Source organism: Patiria miniata, unplaced genomic scaffold (assembly GCF_015706575.1).
Source record: "Patiria miniata isolate m_02_andy unplaced genomic scaffold, ASM1570657v1 HiC_scaffold_24, whole genome shotgun sequence".
Lineage (NCBI taxonomy): Eukaryota > Metazoa > Echinodermata > Asteroidea > Valvatida > Asterinidae > Patiria > Patiria miniata.
The window spans coordinates 1,911,108-1,933,865 of NW_024037063.1; the positions used below are offsets into that span (position 1 = coordinate 1,911,108).

The window sequence follows — 22,758 nt, forward strand, 5'->3', positions numbered from 1 at the left end:
CTCACATTTTTGATAAAATTCGGCCAAAAATTGACTTTTCTCCAAACAACTCAGAAATGTCTTTGGATGCAAGAGGAACATCAATCGACCTTCAAACACTAATCATATTTAAGATTTTGACAAAAATCACGAACTTATTCAGACAAAAATTAATAATTTTCACTAATTTTGACCCAAATTGTCGAAGCAATCTTTCTTTTAAATGCCCAATCTGTCTCAAATTCCAGTTGGAATGTGCTCTAGGGACCCTCAGGCATCTTCCCTGCAAGTTTCAGGCAATTTCATTTGTCGGCCAATATTGAAAAAATTGCAAGGGGTTAGCCTTACACTTTTGATAAAATTCGGCCAAAAAAATTGACTTTTCTCCAAACAACTCAGAAATGTCTTTGGATGCAAGAGGAACATCAAGCGACCTTCAAACTCTAATCATATTTAAGATTTTGACAAAAATCACGAACTTATTGAGACAAAAATTAATAATTTTCACTAATTTTGACCCAAATTATCGAAGCAATCTTTCTATTAAATGCCCAATCTGTCTCAAATTCCAGTTGGAATGTGCTCAAGGGACCCTCGGGCATCTTCCCTGCAAGTTTCGAGCAATATCATTTTTTGGCCAAAATTGAAAAAATTGCAAGGGGTTAGCCTTACATTTTTGATGAAATTTGGCCAAAAGATGACTTTTCTCCAAACAACTCAGAAAGGTCTTCCGATGCAAGAGGAACATCAATAGACTTTCATACATTAATTATATTGAAGATTTGGGCAAAAATCAACTGACTTATTGAAACAAAAATTAATAATTTTCACTAATTTTGACCCTAATTATCGAAGCAATCTTTCTTTTAAATGCCCAATCTGTCTAAAATAACAGTTGGAATGTGCTCTAGGGGCCCTCAGGCATCTTCCCTGCAACTTTCAAGCCATTTCATTTTTTGTCCAAAATTGAAAAAATAGCAAGGGGTTAGCCTTACATTTTTGATGAAATTTGGCCAAAAATTGACTTTTCTCCAAACAACTCAGAAATGTCTTTGGATGCAAGAGGAACATCAATCGACCTTCACACACTAATCATATTTAAGATTTTGACAGAAATCACGAACTTATTGAGACAAAAATTAATAATTTTCACTAATTTTGACCCAAATTATCGAAGCAATCTTTCTTTTAAATGCCCAATCTGTCTCAAATTCCAGTTGGAATGTGCTGTAGGGACCCTCAGGCATCTTCCCTGCAAGTTTCAGGCAATTTCATTTGTCGGCCAATATTGAAAAAATTGCAAGGGGTTAGCCTTACACTTTCGATAAAATTTGGCCAAAAATTGATTTTTCTCCAAACAACTCAGAAAGGTCTTTCGATGCAAGAGGAACATCAATAGACTTTCAGACATTAATCGTATTGAAGATTTTGGCAAAAATCAACTGACTTATTGAAACAAAAATGAATAATTTCCCCTAATTTTGACACAAATTATCGAAGCAATCTTTCTATTAAATTCCCAATCTGTCCAAAATTCCAGTTGGAATGTGCTCTAGGGACCCTCAGGCATCTTCCCTGCAAGTTTCAAGCAATTTCATTTTTGTCCAAAATTGAAAAAATTGCAAGGGGTTAGCCTAACATTTTTTTAATCAAATTTGGCCAAAAATTGACTTTTCTCCAAACAACTTAGAAATATCTTCGGATGCAAGAGGAACATCATGATCAATCGACCTTCAAACACTTAACATATTGAAGATTTGCGTAAAAATCACCGACTTACTGAGACAAAAATTAATAATTCCTGTATAAATTTCACATTTTGTGCACAAACCATTAATTGATAACAAAGCTCTTATTGATATGGTATATAGCCCTAATGAATAAAAGAAAAAGACGGACTTATCGGGAAGTTCGATTTAGCACTACCAATACATGTATATTTATTCATTACACACACTCACACACTGCAGCATAGCAAATAATATTGGAATGTGGAAGTTGAGAACAAGTCATAAATGTCATCATTTTTCATGTTAAAATTATTACTCTCCTCAAATATGAAGTCTTTACGAACCTTTCCCCTTACCCTCTTTTGGTATAACTTTGAACAGTGTGTGTTATCCGGTTCGTTACTATAAGCGTCATACACGCGCGCGCGCACCACTGATACTAGCACCCATTGGATAAACACTCAACATATTGCGTTAGCTTCCGGTTCCAATGGTTCGAATGCTACTTAATGGCCAGCGGGCGTGGTTTTAAATGAACTGACGTCAAACCAACGAACCGGATAAAAAAAACAAGCTGTTCACCTTTTTCGTAAATGAAGAAGCATTCATGAAAATTATGTGCTGCTGTGTGCCATTATATAATATCACAATGATACAAGCGAAACTAAATGGAAGCTTTCGTTCTAGACTCTATAAATAAGCCTGGCGGACTACAAAACTGACAACCATTTACTTTTTTGTAATTAAAGCCAATTATTGAAGACCTTTTGGAAAAGGTATAGGATTATGTGTTGAAGCGAAAGCTATTTTTTCCACAATTACAAATCATGCATTCATAAGTTTGACTTTTTTTTATCACAAAATAAATGGAAAATTACTACTTTTGTTTAAATTGTAGCCTATTTACTTGAAAAGAGTAATAATAAAAATAGATTCGTATATGTGTATCAATATAAACCCTGCTACGCAAATGAAATGTACATTCATAATTTACATCATTCAGAATTTGTATATAAAATAGTAAATATAGCTCAGGAATAATGAAGTATTATATTCTCCGTTTTATAGAAATCGTATATAAGCCCTTATAAAATAGTAAATATAGATCAGGAACGATGAAGTATTATATTCTCCGGAAATATAGAAATCGTATATAAGCCCTTATAAAATAGTAAATAAAGATCAGGAATAATGAAGTATTATATTCTCCGTTTTATAAATCGTATAAGCCCTTATAAAATAGTAAATATAGATCAGGAATGATAAAGTATTATATTCTCCGGAAATATAGAAATCGTATATAAGCCCTTATAAAATAGTAAATATAGATCAGGAATAATGAAGTATTATATTCTCCGTTTTATAGAAATCGTATATAAGCCCTTTATATTTGGTCATTCAACAAAACTGCTTCAGTTGTTTCTAAGAAGTATTTTTGTAGTTCTAAGTTGCTATTTTAAGTTGCTATTTTAAGTTGCTATAAACACAATCACTAGGTATAATTGCAATTGCTTACATATTGATTATAGATTGAGATTGCGAGGAAAAATATGCATAAATTGTCTAATTGGTTATGATCGTTTAATTATATACACCATCGAAATCACACAAATCCACACAAAAAAATACTTGGAAAAAAAACCCACTAAAAACTACAATTAAATCTATATCTAAATTGCGCATAACCTTTTAGAAAATGTCTAACTGTATTTGTTTTTTTACGTTAATTTTGCAACAACTACTTTTGTGTTCCTCACATGTTTGAAATGCTATTTATACCACAAACTGATGCAAAGATTTTCCGCTTTAATTTACTTCTGTTGAAATTAAAAAGATTATTTCACCTTTTTGTTGGGGGGTGGTATTTCTTTTTCAATTTCAATCTTTAAAGGAGCTAACTTCACAGATGAAATGCGGGGTACAATGACCTGTAATTTAACTTGCGACTGACTTTTGGTTGGCCTTTGATTTGACTTATGACTGACTTGGAATCTCACTATCGATTGACTGGCGATTTCATTTGTAATCAACTTGTAAAGCGACTTGTGATTTGACATCACTAAAAAATTTCATTTGTAAGCGTCGGGAGCATTGAATTCGTGGTCTGCGGGTTATTCTGCAGGTTGTGGGTTCGAGTCCAGCCTGCGGCTATGGTGCGAGTGCCCTTGGGCAAGGCACTTTGTCACTCATTGCTTCTCTCCACCCAGGAGTAAATGGATACCTGTGAGGGCAGAGATGGTTATTGTGGTTGATTTAAGCTGCTTTGGGCCGAAATGGCAGCATCGAGCTGTATACTCCCCAGGGAGCTGTGATGGTATTTAGAATGTTTCATTGGCCCATTGAGCAGGGTAATAATGATGAAAAACTTTGAAACATTAGGTATAAAGCGCTATATAAACACCACATATTATAATTATTATTATTATATATTCTCTTGCTGTGAGCTCTGGTGCTAAGCATCATTAACAAATTTTAACTATGATCTTGGAACCAGATATAGAGGAACCAGAAATTGCAGTGTTTTTGATGTAAAAACATCTGCAAAAACATTGTCATGGGTCTGAGTATGTCAGTACCTCTTGACAAGCCTAATAACGCTTCTTGACGCATATCTCCATTTCGTCCAGAGGCTGGTGAGTCAAGGTCGCCACCTTGTTGAGAGTCAAGAGAGACTCAGACTCCTTGCCCGGTACCTTGTAGAAGGAGTACCGGCCAAACAGCCAAGTGAAGAGCAAGAAGATTTCCTTCTTGGCAAAGTCTTCGCCGAGGCAGACGCGACGTCCGGTGCTGAATGGGAGAAAGCTCTCTGGGAGCTTTTTGAGCAGTTGACCGTTGTCGTCCAAAAAGTGCTCTGTCAAAGAAAGCATGCAGAAAATTTATTTTAATTTTTTTTAAGGGAAATAATGCTAAAAACTTTCAATTTTCTCTTTGACAAAAGAAAGTGTTAATTTCAGTTCATTAAAATCATTTCACCTAACTATATGCCATTGGTTTGCATCAAATAAGAGCGCAATTATTTCATAATTTCACATTTTGGAGCTGTGAACTCACAAACTTGAATACTTTATATTGCGCGAAACTTTTGCTGGAGACGTTTCTGAACATTCCTGTGAAGTATGATCCAGAATTTTAAATTTTGCTAAAAATGAAAATTATTTCCTTAGCCAAAAAAAGGGTTACCGACCAAAATCTTATCAAATGTGTATGGTTTGAGACTGGTTCTCAGCTGTTCGTGCTTAGCATATGGATCAATCAGGCAACAGCCTTTTTCTGAGGTGGCACCGGGCTCCTGCGAGTCGTGCTCAGGTTGTACTCACTTCAGGCTCCTTCCACATATAGATTTACCAAATGCCATTGCATGTAACCTCCACTAGAAACTTCTGAGAGAAAACAGCCAATCTAACTGTAAACTGGCCAGCCCTATCTCTATCTTAATCCTTTGTCCAAACAGTGACTTTATAATCCCTGACACTTAGTATAATAAAGCTACATGTGCTGTCAAACAGCTGATATTGACAAGTGCAGGAGATTAGCAGCAGTATCTGATAACAGGGGCCAGTTTGTTGACAAAGGGATTAACAAGATAAGAGTGTACAGCTAGAAGTACTGTATTCTTTCCGAGTTAAAGCCCAGTTCATACTTCACGCGAAAGCTTGTGCGAAGCGAAATTTATGTCGTCAACAATGGTGGACAGCCTTCAAATGTATTGTTGACGTCACGAATTTCGCTTCGCTTTCGCGTGAAGTATGAACTAGAGTTTACTTGGAAAGCTGCTACAAGCACTAAAACCTGATGCATACGCGCCTTGTTTTTAGGAATGCATCCAGCATGCGCGTGAACTTGGTACCACTGCAGTAAGGCCTTCTAATTCTGGTCGCCGGATGCCGCTATAAACTTGCCAAGCTTGCAAACTTACCCGGCTTAAACTTCTCCGGTTCGGACCACTGTGTTGGGTCATTGTGCAGAGCCAGATGGTTAATCATCACCATGGTGCCTTTGGGGATATCGTACCCAGCTGTAGAAATTTATTTAAATAAGATTACTCAAATATGACAAACCATCATATAATATTAATCAGTTAACGCGAGAAGACATGGAAAATACGAGCTGGCAATGTACATTTGAAGGGGCAAGTGATGGATTATAGCGTCAAGCTTTCCTTGAGTCTCTGGCGTTGGACATGTAAACATGTCAGTGGTTCTCATTGTTTTTGTACCCACTGTGTTTTGATCTTGGCAGTTTGAACATTGTACATTCCGGCCTGTTTTCGTAGCAAATATTACTCTGTGACAAGGCCTCGGAGTGTTGCAAAATATGAAGTAACGATGAGAAGTATAGTACAAATATTGTCCAAATGACTCTCAAGAGCCAGAATTTGTGTGGTTTGACCTAATTTTGAAATTTGGCTGATATATCTTATCTTTTTCAAACATGCTGTTTTTTTGCCGAAAGTAATCCCGGCCGCCGCAAGTGGTTAACCCTGCGTGGCTGCAATTGTATTTTAGTTGTCATCCACCACCATACTGAACTTTTCAGTACAATGGTGCATGGGTGTTACTGTCTAACAATATCCATTCAGTAGGCATTTTGGTGAACATAATCCCTTTTCATAGAGTCTAAATAGATGGACAGAGGCCCACTTCGCTCAAGAAAACAATTTCAAGCAAAAAAGTGTATACATGCCCAGATTACTCTGTATTTGTTCAGTACCCATACAAAAAAAATTGCGTTTTATCTCCGTGTTTTTTTTTTGCCTGGCTATCCCCCCATCACAACAGCCTGAGGCTGCATGTATAAATAGCTAAAAAGGATGAGGACCACCTATTTCCAGGCTTCAAGACTGGGCATAGTGATTGGCCCGGTGATATAAGCAGCTATACTTACAACACAATACAATTAATACTATACGTGACAATACAAAACCTATGGGAGTTGGCCTGGTTCTGATCTTTGCCTCAGAAATTCTGGTCAAAAGTTCAACTAGGGGCCCCAACCGTGCTTTTTAGCTATGTCTCAATAGGTTACATGTGGAGTATGACATTTTGTTTATGACAATATGATGGAGTAATTACAAGTCATTTAAAAATGTACTGACAATGTCAGTACTGTTGCACACCACAGACTTTTTGAACTTTTTTGAGACCACAAGAGGTTGGTTTTGGTAAACTCATTTGTGTATGCCAAAACCTAATAGTACCTCCTATAGTCTCCGTGCACAAACAGCAGGTAGTGCTTAGTGACCACATTCAAAGGGATCCACCATGTGCATGTGCTTGTTCATGTGCATATGGTGTGAAGTATACATGCAGGGTTCGACCTCAACTTTTTTCACACGCCAGCAGGGCTACTGAAACAGACTCTTAACTAGCCCGCGGGCATTGTCACTAGCCCGCATGTTTACCTTTTGTAGAGTGTCTCATAAACAACAATGTGCATACATAAAAACATGTATCCTGAGGCAATCTTGTCAGTGGTTTTTGATAAACAGATCTAATAATTGAACCCTGAACAGTTAATAGAATTAGAAACATGATTCAACATGGACGGCTGCCATTTTGTCATCATGTGACTAGTCATCATGTGACTGATTATCGTGTGACTGATCACCGTGTGACCGATTATAGAACAGAATCGGGCACGTATGCAGGATTGCGGGTAAGTTGCGGTCTAACCGCAAAGATGAAAAAATTGTACCGGTGGTCATCCGCTGAACTGGTGAACCAGTAAAATCGGAAAGGTAACGCTAGACTTTAGACTACTGGACCAAATACTCACCCACTGTGGTGTCGGTAGTGACATTATGGGGGACGCCTAAAGGCACAACTGATCCATAGCGGTGAACCTCCAGGATGGTGGCCTCAATGTACGGCAACAAGCCGCGGTCGTCCAACGAGGGGAGCGTATCACGACCCAGGACGTCATCAATCTCCTTGGCAACCTTCTCCTGGACCTCCGGATTCTCGGCCAAGAGACCCACCGCCCAGTGAAGAGTGAGAGTGGTAGTCTCGGTTCCAGCTGTGTTGAAACAGTAACATCTTAAGGCTGGTTCATACTCGGCACAAAAACGAATGCGAATTTGTGACGTAGGGGCAAGTTTCTGCGCAGCGAATTCACAAACATTTCAACTGTTATGCATTTTGCAGCCAATGTTTCGTGACGTCAAATTCACATCGCATTCGCATGAAGTATGAACTGACCCTTATAGTCAATGTTGAGTACAAATTTTGGCTATTCTCTTAAAAAATAAAATGATAATCACAGCAAATGATGTGATTATGTGTAGTGCCGTGGCCTCATGGTCTGGAGCATCAACAACCTCTTACGATCTGTGGGTGATTCTGCAGATGGAGGGGGGGGTGGAGGGGTGCTTGGCGTCCAGGGTAGGGTTACTCTGGACATGTCATTGGGCAAGACACTTTGTAACTAATATTGAAAAAGACGAGACAGATCTTTTTACCTGAGAAAATGTCAAAGACTGTCAGACAAATGTGAGTATCGGTGATGTGTTCGGCTTCCTCCTCCCCAGCTTCTATTGCCTGCTTCTGGGTCAACAGCAACGAGTCAACGAAGTCACGCACGTTTTCTGTTGCAAAAGAGAAGCAATTTAATAGTTGAACGAAGAATTTGACCGGAGTGGGGTTTGAACCTGCGACCTCCAGTCTGCCATTCTGGCACTCCTCCTATCCAGTCCTATATGGGTGGCTACCAATTTTTTTACGGAAAAGCAAATTGTGACGTCTCTGCGAATTTACAAAAGTAGAACATATTTCATCTCTGGTGAATTTTGCAACCAATTTTTCCTGACGTTAAATTGCCATTGCATTATAACAATTGTGTCAAGCATGAACTGGTCTTTAGTGAAGTGGGCTTCGCACCCACAAACATCTACTTACGAGAGCCGATATCTTACTAACTTGACCAGCGTGCTTTTTGGCTGGTTTTATCTGATATAGTGGCTGGTTCTACAACCAATCTATTGTTAAGATGGAATTTTTGCAGGGGAAATGTTAATGAATTATTTGGTTTGGACTCACCTGGGTCAAACTGCTCCCTATGTATCTTTAACTCCTTTCTGAAGAACCCTAACATCTCTGCAATAATCTTCCGAACCTTCCGTTCACCCTGAGTTGGAATGAAACTTAAGGCAGGAAAGAAGTCAGCAATAAGACCATTGCCGAAGGCTTCCTGTGCATCAACATTCAACTGAATCCACTGCAACAGTTCAGGCTGGTTGAACTCGTATCTGAAACAAGACAATAAGCGTTGCATGTACCTTCAAAGTCTGCGGTTTGCTATTTATGTGGGGTTTCAACCCCCTGCATTTTTAGCATTTAAAGGGAAGAACAGACCATTTGTCATTAATTTTGGGCATTTGTTTTCAAGACAACTGTGTGTGTTCTGAAAACTTTCCCCAAGAGTGCATTTACTGACAAGGTCATTGCATTTGGTCAATTTTTGATCAATTGGTAGTTATATTTTATGGGAGAATTAGGGGGCTTGGTTTTGGTCAATTTTCCGGGAACAGACCGACCACGAAGTGACATGAAGAAGCTCCTGCCAGAGTTTAAAAACCACAAAATTGTGCAAAAATCTGCAGGCAAAAGTGCACCGTTAACTTAAACGCTACTTACTGTTTGTTGAAGCACAAGCTTGCGAGGATATTATACACGATCTGGCCGATGGTGTACTTGGGTGCGAACGGTTTGTCCCCAAGGTCATCCAGAACTTTGGCAATTTGCGGAGTGACGCTGAAGACGAGCTTCTGCAGTTGTTCTTTCTGCGCAAAATGCCTGGAAAAAAAACAAACGGTATTAGATTGTGAAATGTGATTGTTGAGAACTGATGGTATTATTTTTTTATAATTTTCTAAAAATAAATGTATAGATGGCGACAGGAACTAACCTAATTGCAGTGTGGCCAAGCTTGCGTTGGTACTTCCACTGCGGGCCGTAGTCCGAGAAGACAATATCTTTGAATCCTTCAGTGAAGATTTCAACTGGAGAATGGGAACGAAAAAAATGTCTAATGTTGAATATAAAAACAATTGCTACAATGAATTCTGTGCAGTTTTGTTCTCGTTTGAAGCAACAAAATTGCTCAAAATCTTATGTAGGGTGCATATACAGTAACAACTAACCAGTTAAAGTTTTAGCACATTGGCTATAATTTTACATTTTGAGTTAAAGGGGAAAACATTCAGTCCATGAACGCAACTTTTGGGCCTCAAAACTGGATTCTGTTGTTAACACACATTAAATAAAAACGGGTGCCAGCAGGCACACTTTTTTAAAACCACCATCATTGATTGTTTACTTTCGATTAAAACTATTTCTGGCGGAATAATTTCACAGGGTATTGGGGACCAGTTGGCAATGGTCCTAACAACTGTTTGCACGGTCACAACAGGTGGAAGTTCTACTGTACTGTCTAATCAAACTTGAAGTTCCGTGAACATGTACCGGAGTATGTCTTCGGTCGACCCGCAAACTCCACGGCTTTCGTCACCAGCGCTTCTCGGACGACCTGAATGTTGTTCAGTACAATCAAGTTGAAAGCACCAAACCTCAGTGAGAAGACACCTCCGTACTGCTTGTGCAGATCGCACATGACCTCCAACGCAGTTTTGGACAAAAATGCTGCAGTCAATTATAAAAAACAAAGATTCACGACGTCATCCAAAAATTATTCATGCAGTATTCTGAAAGTGATTGTGTAGTTATGGTGCCAGATTCTAGAGAAAAAGCACCCACTTTAGTTTTAGGTTTTGACTCTCCCGACTATAGAAAGCAATTAGGCGGCCTGACCATTATTTGATAGGCCCATGGAGGAAGGATTCCTCCATGGTAGGCCTACCGGTAGGCGCCTGACTACTCACATGTAACATTCCCGAGCAGAGGCAGAGCAAACGGTCCTGGAGGGAAGTTAGCCGGTCGCTTCGAGCTCTTGTACAAAGCAAAGGCAGCCAGAGTAGTCAATGCAACCAACACGGTGGTCACGTTCGAATACCAATCACCCCAAACGGCCATTTTGTTTGTCTTTACGGTGTCAGTGTCACGTCTATAACGGATGCAAGTACACTGCCACTACTCGTCGCTGTCAGCAGTCTGGCTACAGGTCATTGCGCCCGGCCCCGTCGTCAACACCGCACCTGCTAACAAACACGCACAATTTGTGTACGTGTGTATACACGTAGGCAAACCACGGAGGAACAAAATTCCTCCATGTGCAAACACACAATTTTTGTAGTGTATTTTGGAAAATTTCAAGTCGTTCCACATTCGCTCGTGACGTGATTGCCAATAAACTGACGTGCGGACTCAGCTAAACCATGGAGCTATAATAAAGGGGACATTATCAAGCCCAGACCAGTGTTGGAGCAAAGGCTTAAACCTTCAAGGCCAAGGCCAAGGCCAAGGCTTTGACCCTCAAGGCCAAGGCCAAGGCCAAGGCTTAGACCTTCAAGCCTCGAGGCCAAGGCCAAGGCTTAACCCTCAAGGCTAAGGCCAAGGCCAAGGCCCTGTTTTATAAAATGACCACTGATATAGAACTAATTATAGTCACATGACTCATCATCACGAATCGCCCATTAAGAAGAACAACATGTCTTAAATTGCAATCAACATGCTCGCATACACCGTTTTATGACTGCATTAGATATATTAAAGTATAAGTGCAGGTCTTCAATGTGGTTTAACTAAAACAAAATAAAGATTTACTTCTATATTGACGCACAATTCTCCCGAGTGTAACAAAAGGGGGATCCAAGAAACTGATTTGGGAAATGTTTATTTGCTGGGCCAACATGGTCAGAAATATCAGCATTATCTAAAACAGATACATGCAAATCTTTAGCACTTATCAGGGAGACATACAACCAATCAGATCTGGGTCATTCCACCGGGTTGGGAAGCAGTGCATGTTACATCCATATATTTGGTTATATTATTAAAAATATCAATGCATTCTAAACAATTGCTTAACATAATATTTGTCTTAGGGTGTTTCAATATTTGAGAAAGTTTGAAATCATTTGAAAGTACTTTGACAAAAATATGAGCAAAAATGTATTAATTCGGATGTAACATAATTGACACTGTTTCAATGTTACACGTGTATGTAAAATGTTACCCAAACTGACATTGCATATTTACAACTGGACACCTAAGCACCAAGACAAACTTTTGTTTTGGTATTGTCAGGGTTCAAATATGGCAGAAACAATACCTCAAGTGTGGATGTAACGGTGTAAAAATCACTCAATGGAAATGTGACATTTGGGGTTTACACCGTGTAAATGTTACATCCACACAAACAAGCTATCATTTCTGCTCCATTTGATGTCTGACTACCATAACAAAAGCTTCTCTTATTGTGTTGCATCTATAGTAAGAAGTACGCAAAGTAAATTTGGGTAATATTTCGAAGAAATTAAAAAAAAAAAGATAACAAATGTCATATTTGGACGTAAACACTGACACGGGGTCAATGTTATATCCAAAATTACATTTTTTGCTCATATTTTTGGCAAAATACATTGAAATGATTTCAAACTTTCTGCAGTCGTGAAACACTCAACAACAAATATTATGTAGAGCAACTGCTAGCAAGGCATTCATGCTTTTCTTAATATGGTCATATGTCACACTTTGTTCCCCAACCCGCTGGGATGACCAATCTATTCCATAATTGTATGCAATTTAAGTGATCATCTCATTAGCCCCACAAGTGTACAGAATATTTTTGCAGCAAATCTACTACAATGGTAACAACATGTGATGCTATAAAAGTGGAAGTGTGCCCAACACACAAATCTACAAGGGGTTTCCCTCCTCCATGGTAATACGATTAAAATGGTAACAGCAAAATTTTGAACAGATTTATCTGGAAAATGCAAAAATCTATGGGCCTTGAAGGGCCTTGACTCAAATTGCAAGGCTGTGATCCCTCAAGGCCAAGGCCAAGGCCAAGGCTTTTGCCCTCAAGCCTCGAGGCCAAGGCCAAGGCCCCAAAATCCAGCCTTAAGGCAGCCTTAAGGCCAAGGCCCAGCATCAAGGCACTACATCACTGGCCCAGACAAACGTAAATTCGGACTGGTCCTTGCGTAGCCTAGCCCGGGGGGGGGGGGGGTGTGAGGGGTACGAATTTACGCACCCCCCAATATTTTTTAAAGACTGCCTTTTCCCATTCAATGCCTTTTTTAAACGGGCTTAACCCCCCCCCCCCAATAATTTGTAAAGAGTGCCTTTTTTAAAGAAGTGCCCCTTTTTTGGAACAAGTGCCCTTTTTGAAAAAGAAGTGGTGCCCATTTAATATGTGGCATCTGCCGTTTTGGGTGCCTTTTACTGAATTTCGCACATCGCCCTGAAAAGCAACATGTATTTGGCCGTTTGTGTGCATCGACAGATGGTACCCCCCCCCCCCCCCCTTTGATTTTACGGAGTCCAAAGAAAAAACCTGTCTACATTTCACCACGGATGTGCACGGTGCCCTATTCAAAAATGTTTACCCCCCAAATAAAAATGACCGTGCTACGCCACTGTCTATATATATGCCAGCGCCAGTACATATAATACGTACATTTTCGGACTCTTATACACAGTATTGAATGAGAGTCCAAATTTTCGGGCTAGTTTGGACCCTTGACGGAATAACAACGAATGCTCAGTCCGTGGCGACAGACACACAATCAAGGAATCATTGGAAAGAGGACACATAATTGGTGTTTCACATGATCTTTAACTTACTTGCAAAAATTTATTAGATTTTTAATAATTAACATTTACATCTGGGTTTCCTTAGTGGATACATCATCAAGCCCTGCATGAAATAATAAGCCCATACATAATTATATCAACCGGCCGTCAAGTTTCTACCATCATATCAAGTGGACATTTAACAAATCCTGATTTCGATTTAATTATAAGCTCAACGGCACTGAGTTCCCAATACGCAGCCTAGTACAATTTGGTTCACAAATATGGAGTAAGTCCTTATCTGAGGCTGAACCACATTATGAGGATTTTGTAAGAAACATCTAAGACCTACAACATCACTGCAATGACTGACATCCATTTATTAAAACGTGCTGACTCACATGTAACATTCCCGAGCAGAGGCACAGCAAACGGTCCAGGAGGGAAGTTAGGCGGTCGCTTCGAGCTCTTGTACAAAGCAAAGGCAGCCAGAGTAGTCAATGCAACCAACACGGTGGTCGCATTGACGTACAGATCACCTAAAATCGCCATTTTCTTTTCAGAAGATATATATACGCCGAAATGATCACAGCACGTCTCAAACGGTACAGAGATGATGCCACAATACTCAAAGCTGCGTCATCGCATACATACTAACTTCATGTACATGTGTAGTTTACTAGATTGCGCATGATTGTGAGATGTTTACTTACGAATTCACCCATTACGTAACATATACCTGAATATAATGGAGATTACAATAAGTCCCTTTTTTCAGGTATTATTAGGTGTCCTTGTTCTATCTACGTAGATGTTGCATGCAAGTCATCGCACGTTGATCGGGCCTAAGCTGGTATATTTCGACCAGATGAGGCCTTGCTTTAGGCATATGCCTTAATTACTAACTAAAGCAACGATTGCCGCAGAATTTTCTTGAATTTATTCCTCACGTGTATTGCGTCATCCGTCTGGATAACTTGGAAATTTAATAACAATCATTGTCCAATCCTAACCCTATATGATTGTGAAGTAAGACTTGTAAGAAATGGGCAGGGCCATAAGGAAAAGTAAAAAAAAAAAGAAGGAAACTATCAAACGGTATGATGATTTACTTGTCATTCGGGAACATCTCACAGGCTAATCCATGGCCAAAACCGAACTGCGAAAACAGGGATCGACCTTAACTTTTTTGTTCACTAGCCAACCTGGCTACTGAAACAGACTCTTAACTAGCCCGTGGGCATTTTCACTAGCCCGCTTTTTTTTTAAGCTCAAATACAAAATCCCGTATTTTCGGGCACAATTTTGAGGCAATTTTGTCATTGTTTTAACCCTAAAAGGGCCGGGTTATTTCAACCATCTCTCAGCTGGGAAGGGGCCATCGAGTGACGAAAAATTTTGAAACTCGGTACATGCATAGAGCAACTCATCATAAACATATCCAAGAAATTTCGTGACTATAGGTCAAAGGGTTTTGGAATTATGGCTAATTAATTATTCATATATACGAATGGTAATTCTGCTCTGTGTACATGACGTATATGGGAAAATTCAGTTTCCACAGCGCCGGAAAATGTTTATGTTTTTGGTATCAAAAGATGCGCAAGGTTCGAGGCTAGTAAAAAGTCATAACAGCTCGGGTCACGAATTTTTTTTTTTCAAAGCTATCGCGGAAAAAGTTTAGGAGGGGCGGATTCCGCCCCCGGCCCTTTTAGGGTTAAATAAACAGATCTAATTTAACCCTTTAAAACAGTTGATAAATCAGACACAAATTGATGATGTTTGCTTTCTGAATTTAATGATTTATTTATTCCTGTCCTTTCATCTTTGCCGTAGCCCAATAATTTTTGACTAGCCCAGCCGGGCTACTTAAGGAATAGTTTGACGCGCCGCTGTTTTGACTAGCGTTTGCCTAGCGGGCTTCCGCTAATTTCGAACCCTGGAAAATTACATTCGGTCAAAAATTCAACAAGTTACAAAATACATGGGTACATGAAGTGAGAACACTTTAGTGCAAACAGAAAACCGTAAAAACTGTCAATTTTAAAAGAAAGTCACAATGTATTTTTTTTTTAAAGCCGACTGTTATTCTAAGAGCTGGAGAAACAACATAGGCCTACCCTCATAAGATTACATTCTTAAGCACCAATCAAAACTCTACCTTGTTTTACGTTTCATATTTACACCGCTTATATAAAAACACTTTGCAATGGCTAGCACAAGATATTTTAAAATAATTGTCGACTCCCCCACAACACACGAACTTTAATAACTACTTGTCATTTACTCTATTTGGAGTATTTTAATACAGCAACTTCCTTTTCACGCATTATGTTTGTTACCAATTATAACATCAAACACCGCCACTCAAAATCAAAAGAAGAATGTTCAAAACCTAACCCGTTGAATTTTCAGCTCAGTGGATGTTACACTTTTCGAGAACACAGTGAAAACAATGCACAACCTTTTGATCACGAAACACGATTTCGTCCATAGAACTCCGTATTTCTGAAAATCAGTCAAATGACTTATCGTTGGAAATCATACATTTTCTTGATTTCTTCTAAAATGCCAGCAAGCTAGACGGAATAATTTCATGGGATGTACGATCTCAGTAATCCAAGTAAGCTTTTCATAATAATTCTGTAGGCTACTTTTGGAATAAATGCAAATGAAACTTTAGTATAATGCCTTTAATGGCAAATCCGGAATCTCGACAAACTTGCCCAAAGATTTGCAGAGATGCAACTCTGCATTATATGATTCATGTATATACAATGTTTAACAAGTGTTGACCACTGTAATGTGGGATATGACGTTTTCAAACACCCGAGGGGCGCATACACGTCATATCCCACATCACAGCAGTCAACAATTGTTTTGTTGTATACCTCTGTCTCGGAGTCTTTTGATTTTGATGTAAAAATCACGAAAACATACATCAGTAAACACAACACTCATGACATTCAAACGCCAACTCACATGCTTGTCGCGTGCTCGAAACAGCTGATCGTCTGCAAGTTCGCTGCTCCCACTCATGTGTGAAAACATGGTGAAAATAGCGTGGGTACCAACGATATAAGCGCGACACCGCACGTATATTATACGCACAAAGTCATAGCACACTCCATGTGGATTATCACGTACATGACGTACGTGATTCCACAGGGAGTGTGCCATGACTTTTTATAAACTTAACACGTGATCGTTCTAGGCCAATGAAAATACAGTATTCAAGACAGAGATATAGCAATCCAAGCTGTGTGGTTTTCCAACCTTACTAGGAATTAAGCAACTGTTGTCGACATGCATCAATAGTTTCTATTATGTCTATATGGAATTTAATTTGGCGATATAGGTATCAGAAACAAACTTGAGGAAACTTCCAAGTATATACCCTTCGATGAGGGTAATTAATATCGCTTCTTGACGCATACTTCCATCTCATCAACAGGCTGATGTGACAGAGCCGCCACCTTGTTGATAGTCAAGAGAGACTCCGACTCCTTGCCCGGTACCTTGTAGAAGGTGTACCGGCCAAACAGCCAAGTGAAGAGCAAGAAGATTTCCTTCTTAGCAAAGTCTTCGCCGAGGCAGACGCGACGTCCGGCGCTGAATGGGAGAAAGCTCTCTGGGAGCTTTTTGAGCAGTTGACCGTTGTCGTCCAAAAAGTGCTCTGTCAAAGAAAACATGCAGAAAGGTATTTTTTTAATAATCAGGTTGTACACACTTCAGGCTCCTTCCACGAATAGATTTACCAAAATGCACGCACGCCTTGTCTTTAAGAACGCATCCAGCATGCGCGTGAGCCTGGTTCCACCGCAGTATAGCGCCTTCCAATTCTGGTTGCCGAGTGCCGATGCCGCTGTAAACTTGCCAAGCTTGCAAACTTACCCGGCTTAAACTTCTCTGGTTCGGACCACTGTGTTGGGTCATTGTGCAGAGCCAGATGGTTAATCATCACCATGGTGCCTTTGGGGATATCGTACCCAGCTGTAGAAATTTAGTTTAAAAAAGATAACTCAAATGACAAACAATCACATAATATTAACACGGGTGAGGACGTTGAAACACGCAGCACCTTTGTATATCAATTGGAGGACTTGAAATAAGACTTGTGACTTACTTTTTACCGAAACTGTGACTGATTGACTTGTAATGGAATTAAAGCCCAGCGCAACACTTTTCCGATTTAAACGGTTCCCCGGATCACTGGGCCATCAAACAGAGCTGAAAATTTGGACAGATCTGACCATACACCAGGCGACCGGATGAAATCAAACATGTTTGATTTTTTCGCATCCGATTTCACCGGATACGATGTCACCGGAAAGATGTGGGGGCAGCACTCCGATTTTATTGGACACGATATTTATGTTAACCAATCAGGTTCACGAATGAAGTCACATGATTCCAAATTGACGGCTGCAATTGCGATTGGTTATCATGTGACTGATCATCATGTGACTGATCACCATGTGACTGATTATAGAAGGGAATCGGATACGTATGCGGGTTGGTTGCGGTCTAACCGCAACAGTGAAAAACGGTGATGGTGTGATCCGGTGAACTGGTAATCCGGTGAACCCGGTGATCCGGTAAAATCGGAAAGGTAAGCGCTAGACTTCAAACTACTGGACCAAATACGTACCCAGTGTAGTGTCGGTCATGACACTATGGGGGACGCCTAAAGGCGCAACTGATCCATAGCGGTGAACCTCCAGGATGGTGGCCTCGGTGTATGGCAACGAGCCGCGGTCGTCCAACGAGGGGAGCGTATCGCGACCCAGGACGTCATCAATCTCCTTGGCAACCTTCTCCTGGATGTCCGGATTTTCAGCCAAGAGACCCACCGCCCAGTGAAGAGTGAGAGTGGTTGTCTCGGTTCCAGCTGTGTTGAAACAGTAACATCTTAAGGCCTTTACAATCAATGTTAGATACAAGTTGTTGGCCATTTATTACGGCAAAATGATGTTATCATGTGCAGTGTCGTGGCCTCATGGTCTGGATCATCAACCTCTTACGATCTGTGGTAATTCTGCAGATTCGGGGGGGGGGGGTGTTTGGCGTCCAGCGTAGGGTTACTCTGGAGATGTCATTGGGCAAGACACTTTGTAACTAATATTGAAAAAGATGAGACAGATCTTTTTACCTCCGAAAATGTCCAAGACTGTCTGACAAATGTGAGTATCGGTGATTTGATCGGCTTCCTCCTCCCCAGCTTCTATTGCCTGCTTCTGAGTCAACAGCAACGAGTCAAAGAAGTCACGCACGTTTTCTGTTAAAGAGAAGTAATTTAACTGAAGTTAAACACAGAAGTTAACTGGAGCGGGGTTTGAACCTGCGACCTCCAGTCTAGCTGTCATTCTGGCACTCCACCTAGGCCTAGGTGGCTACCCATTTTTTTTTTTGCAAAAAAAATAATTGTAACGTCATGACAATTCGCTCTGCAAGTTTATGGCAAGAGTCGCAGCCAATGTTTCCTGACGTAACATTTCATTTGCCGCTAGCACTTAATCGCGTCATGTCCGAACGGATATATATGGTTTTGACTCACCTGGGTCAAACTGCTCCCTATGTATCTTCAACTCCTTTCTGAAGATCCCAAACATCTCTGCAAAAATCTTCCGAACCTTCCGTTCACTCGGAGTTGGAATGAAACTTAAGGCAGGAAAGAAGTCAGCAATTAGACCATTGCCGAAGGCTGTCTGTGCATCAACATTCAACTGAATCCACTGCAACAGTTCAGGCTGGTTGAACTCGTATCTGAAACAAGACGATAAAAGTACACAGAGTTGCACGTACCTTCAAAGTCTGCAGTTTGCTATTTATGTGGGGTTTCAACCCCCTGCACTTTTAGCATTTAAAGGGAAGAACAGACCATTTGTCATTTGGGCATTTGTTTTCAAGACAACTGTGTGTGTTCTGAAAACTTTCGCCAAGAGTGCATTTACTGACAACGTCATTGCATTTGGTCAATTTTTGGTCAATTGGTAGTTATATTTTATGGGAGACTTTAAGGGGCTCATTTTTGGTCAATTTTCCGGGGACAGACCTTCCACGAAGTGACATGTAGAAGCTCCTGCCAGAGCTTAAAAACAAAAAAATTGTGTAAAAATCTGCAGGAAAAAGTGCACCTTTGCCTGAAGTGCTACTTACTGTTTGTTGAAGCACAAGCTTGCCAGGATATTATACACGATCTGGCCGATGGTGTACTTGGGTGCAAACGGTTTGTCCCCAAGGTCATCCAGAACTTTGGCAATTTGCGGTGTGACGGCAAAGACGAGCTTCTGCAGTTGTTCTTTCTGCGCAAAATGCCTGGAATAAAAAACAAATGGTATTAGATTCTGAAATGTGATTGTTGACAACTGATAGTTTTATTTTTTTATAATTTTCTAAAAATAAATTCATAGATGGCGACAGGAACTAACCTAATTGCAGTGTGGCCAAGCTTGCGCTGGTACCTCCACTGCGGGCCGTAGTCCGAGAAGGCAATATCTTTGAATCCTTCAGTGAAGATTTCAACTGGAGAATGAGAACGATAAAAATTGCTACAATGAATTCCGTGCAGTTTTGTTCTCGTTTGAAGCAAAAAAATTGCTCAAATCTTATGTAGGGTGTATATACAGTAACAACCAGTTGAAGTTTTAACACATTGGCTATATTGAGTTAAAGGGGAAAAATTCAGCACATGCACGCAAGTTTTTGGGCCTCATAACTGGATTCTGTAAAAAAAAAAAAAAAAGGTTGCCAGCGGGCACACTTTTTTAAAACCACCATCATTGATTGTTTACTTTCGATTAAAACTATTTCTGGCGGAATAATTTCACAGGGTATTGGGGACCAGTTGGCAATGGTCCTAACAATTGTTTGGACGGTCCCAACAGGTGGAAGTTCTACTGTACTCTCTAATCAAACTTGAAGTTCCGTGAACATGTATACCTGAGTATGACATCGGTCGACCCGCAAACTCCACGGCTTTCGTCACCAGCGCTTCTCGGACGACCTGAATGTTGTTCAGTACAATCGTATTGAAAGCACCAAACCTCAGTGAGAAGACATCTCCGTACTGCTTGTGCAGATCGCACATGACCTCCAACGCAGTTTTGGACAAAAATACTGCAGTCAATTATAAAACGCAAAGATTCACGACGTCATCCAAAAATTATTCATGCAGTATTCTGAAAGTGATTGTGTAGTTATGGTCCCAGTTTCTAGAGAAAGAGCACCCACTTTAGTTTTAGGTTTTGACTCTCCCGACTATAGACGTTTTGCGTAGTGGCCGTCTTACAGGGCATCTTTTGCTATTTTAATTCAGTATAAAGGAATACACAAAGGTTCACTCGTTCGTATCCTAGCAAAACAAAGGCATTGCTCTCTAAGATGGCTGCTGTACGCATAACGTCTATTATTAAGAGGTGTTAAAACAAACAACAAAAGTCTCATGGATGGAGGGACAAAGACGATTTTTATAGCTCCTAAAATGTGTAAAAAAGTTTTAATATTAACGGTGTAAAAACATTTCGTCTGCCTCCCCCCTCCAGTGCTGTATCTACGATGGGAATCGCTTGACATTTCCAACAATGTGCATAATTGCATCCTATTCCTAAATCGGAAGAGTGCAGTGACTTTGGCTGGATCGGGCCGAGTGATCAGCCATAAGGAAGCAATTAACATATCCTACCATGCCTACTCACTCAATTTAGTCAGTCAACTTAGCAAGGAAAATATTGAAGCATTTAGTCATGTTAGTGATTTACCATGTTAACTGCGAAAACACAGTACAATTTTTCAGACCAGTCTCATAGGGTTTGTGCACGGGTTATCAATTAAGTGATGTCTGCACGTCCGAGTATGAAACTCTTCCTAGTATCATGGGTAATGCTTATCTTTAGTGTTAGGACACCTCTATTTTTAGTTCTGAACTGCTGTTCAAAACTGACTTTTGCAGACGACTGTCCAGTACCAAAGTGACTTTTGCAGGCTAAAGCTGTCTTTTTTCTTCTCATAAACTCATGCCAGTTGTAATTTTGAAAGCACTTTTTTTTAAAATGTGACTTTCCTACCGTTTTTTGCAGTTCGCCATCTTGCTTTTTAAATATATTTTCTGTTTGTCATTGTCGTCTTTAACCCCTCATAAATCAAAGCCCTGCCCTAGCTCCTTCTACAAAATTAAACTATAATATTCAAGAAGGTGTCATTGTCAACTGTTCACTGTCAAGAAATATCAGAATGTCACTTTTGAGTGTCAAGTAGTCAGCTGTCACGGGGTTCTAAAGGGTATCATGCCTAGTACTACTGTAGTATATTTTTACATCAATGACTAGGCGGCCTGACCATAATTTGGTAGGCCTAGGCCCGACTACTCACACGTAACATTCCCGAGCAGAGGCACAGCAAACGGTCCTGGAGGGAAGTTAGCCGGTCGCTTCGAGCTCTTATACAGAGCAAAGGCAGCCAGAGTAGTCAATGCAACCAACACGGTGGTCGCATTGACGTACAGGTCACCTAAAATCGCCATTTTCTTTTCAGAAAGATGCTGTCACAGTGGAGCCAAAATTGTGTGTTGTACGTTCCGTGTACCCGACCTTCCTTTTATACGCCGACATGATAAAATAAGATCTCAGCGATTATAGGCAGCCACCCGTGGTAGTGACTCATCATTATTCAAAGCCACGTTATTGGCGTACACGTAGGCACGTTACTAGGGCACATATAAGGCCTATTGTGAAATCATGTTTACCTATGAATTCACCCAATATTAATTAAGCCCCTTTGATCAGGTAAGGTGCATTTGCTTATCGTATAGACTCGTGCATGCATATGTTCATGGTTAGACCTGTACATGTAAATGGGCATGACTTCATAGCTGATCGTCAGAGGCAGCTAGGCCTACTCAAACCTCAACTAAAGCGCAGACAGGAGCACAAAACAAAGCTTCGCAGTGTTACGACTTTGCACGTGATTTTTATGCCTCACGTGCAAATTGCATCATAACTTGGAACTTTGATAATCATTGTCCAATCCCAATACGTGGCTAAACGTATAAAAGATATAGACGCAGGACCCTAAAGAAAAGTAGGGGGAAGCAACAAACAAAACGAAAGACGTAATTAATTCACTTTCCACTCATCGAAAAAAAAACACCCCTTTTTATTTTACCAACCAAACATGCAATGAAAACATACAACGAGTAGAAACCTCTAGACCATGCAAATCAGTACGGACGCGGCAATTCCATCCACGAGATAAAACATAAAGTACCCATTGATAACAACAATGTGAAAAGGCACGGAAAAAATCACCGTGACATCAAAATAAAAAGGAGGGCCAATTGGAACATCGGAAACACCCCC

General features: G+C 40.2%; 2 protein-coding genes across 6 annotated transcripts; both read right to left on the minus strand.

Moving 5' to 3' along the window:
- Positions 1 to 1,801: 1,801 nt before the first annotated feature.
- On the minus strand, positions 1,802 to 21,976 carry LOC119732384 (cytochrome P450 2U1-like). Of its 4 annotated transcripts, none has more exons than XM_038205850.1 (10): positions 21,911 to 21,976; positions 13,804 to 13,941; positions 10,169 to 10,345; positions 9,612 to 9,705; positions 9,341 to 9,499; positions 8,744 to 8,952; positions 8,167 to 8,292; positions 7,485 to 7,724; positions 5,626 to 5,724; positions 1,802 to 4,560 (listed from the first exon to the last, which is right to left on the minus strand). In XM_038205850.1, exons 1-10 carry the CDS (start codon positions 21,921 to 21,923, stop codon positions 4,298 to 4,300), a joined length of 1,518 nt encoding a protein of 505 aa, XP_038061778.1. In that variant the 5' UTR covers positions 21,924 to 21,976; the 3' UTR covers positions 1,802 to 4,297. The 4 variants fall into 4 exon arrangements, with proteins under 4 accessions (XP_038061778.1, XP_038061782.1, XP_038061780.1 ...); XM_038205854.1 differs by lacking the exon at positions 21,911 to 21,976 and adding an exon at positions 10,585 to 10,690 and having other exon boundaries at positions 13,910 to 14,072; XM_038205852.1 differs by lacking the exon at positions 21,911 to 21,976 and having other exon boundaries at positions 13,804 to 14,077.
- Positions 16,734 to 21,953, minus strand: LOC119732382 (cytochrome P450 2U1-like). 2 transcript variants are annotated; one of them, XM_038205848.1, is made up of 9 exons: positions 21,773 to 21,953; positions 20,345 to 20,521; positions 19,834 to 19,927; positions 19,562 to 19,720; positions 18,960 to 19,168; positions 18,555 to 18,680; positions 18,054 to 18,293; positions 17,297 to 17,395; positions 16,734 to 17,078 (listed from the first exon to the last, which is right to left on the minus strand). In XM_038205848.1, the coding sequence occupies exons 1-9, from the start codon at positions 21,921 to 21,923 to the stop codon at positions 16,816 to 16,818; spliced, it is 1,518 nt and encodes a 505-aa protein (XP_038061776.1). In that variant the 5' UTR covers positions 21,924 to 21,953; the 3' UTR covers positions 16,734 to 16,815. The 2 variants fall into 2 exon arrangements, with proteins under 2 accessions (XP_038061776.1, XP_038061777.1); XM_038205849.1 differs by lacking the exon at positions 18,555 to 18,680.
- Positions 21,977 to 22,758: the final 782 nt, after the last annotated feature.

Coding starts and splice junctions, on each gene's coding strand:
- LOC119732382 (XM_038205848.1), bottom strand. CDS start 21,923: ATGGCGATTTTAGGTGACCTGTACGTCAATGCGACCACCGTGTTGGTT. Junction 19,721..19,833: donor CTTGGCCACACTGCAATTAG/GTTAGTTCCTGT, acceptor TTTTTATTCCAG/GCATTTTGCGCAGAAAGAAC. Junction 19,169..19,561: donor AGCTTGTGCTTCAACAAACA/GTAAGTAGCACT, acceptor GTCTTGTTTCAG/ATACGAGTTCAACCAGCCTG.
- LOC119732384 (XM_038205850.1), bottom strand. Junction 10,346..13,803: donor TCTGCTCGGGAATGTTACAT/GTGAGTCAGCAC, acceptor AATTGACTGCAG/CATTTTTGTCCAAAACTGCG. Junction 8,953..9,340: donor AGCTTGTGCTTCAACAAACA/GTAAGTAGCGTT, acceptor GTCTTGTTTCAG/ATACGAGTTCAACCAGCCTG.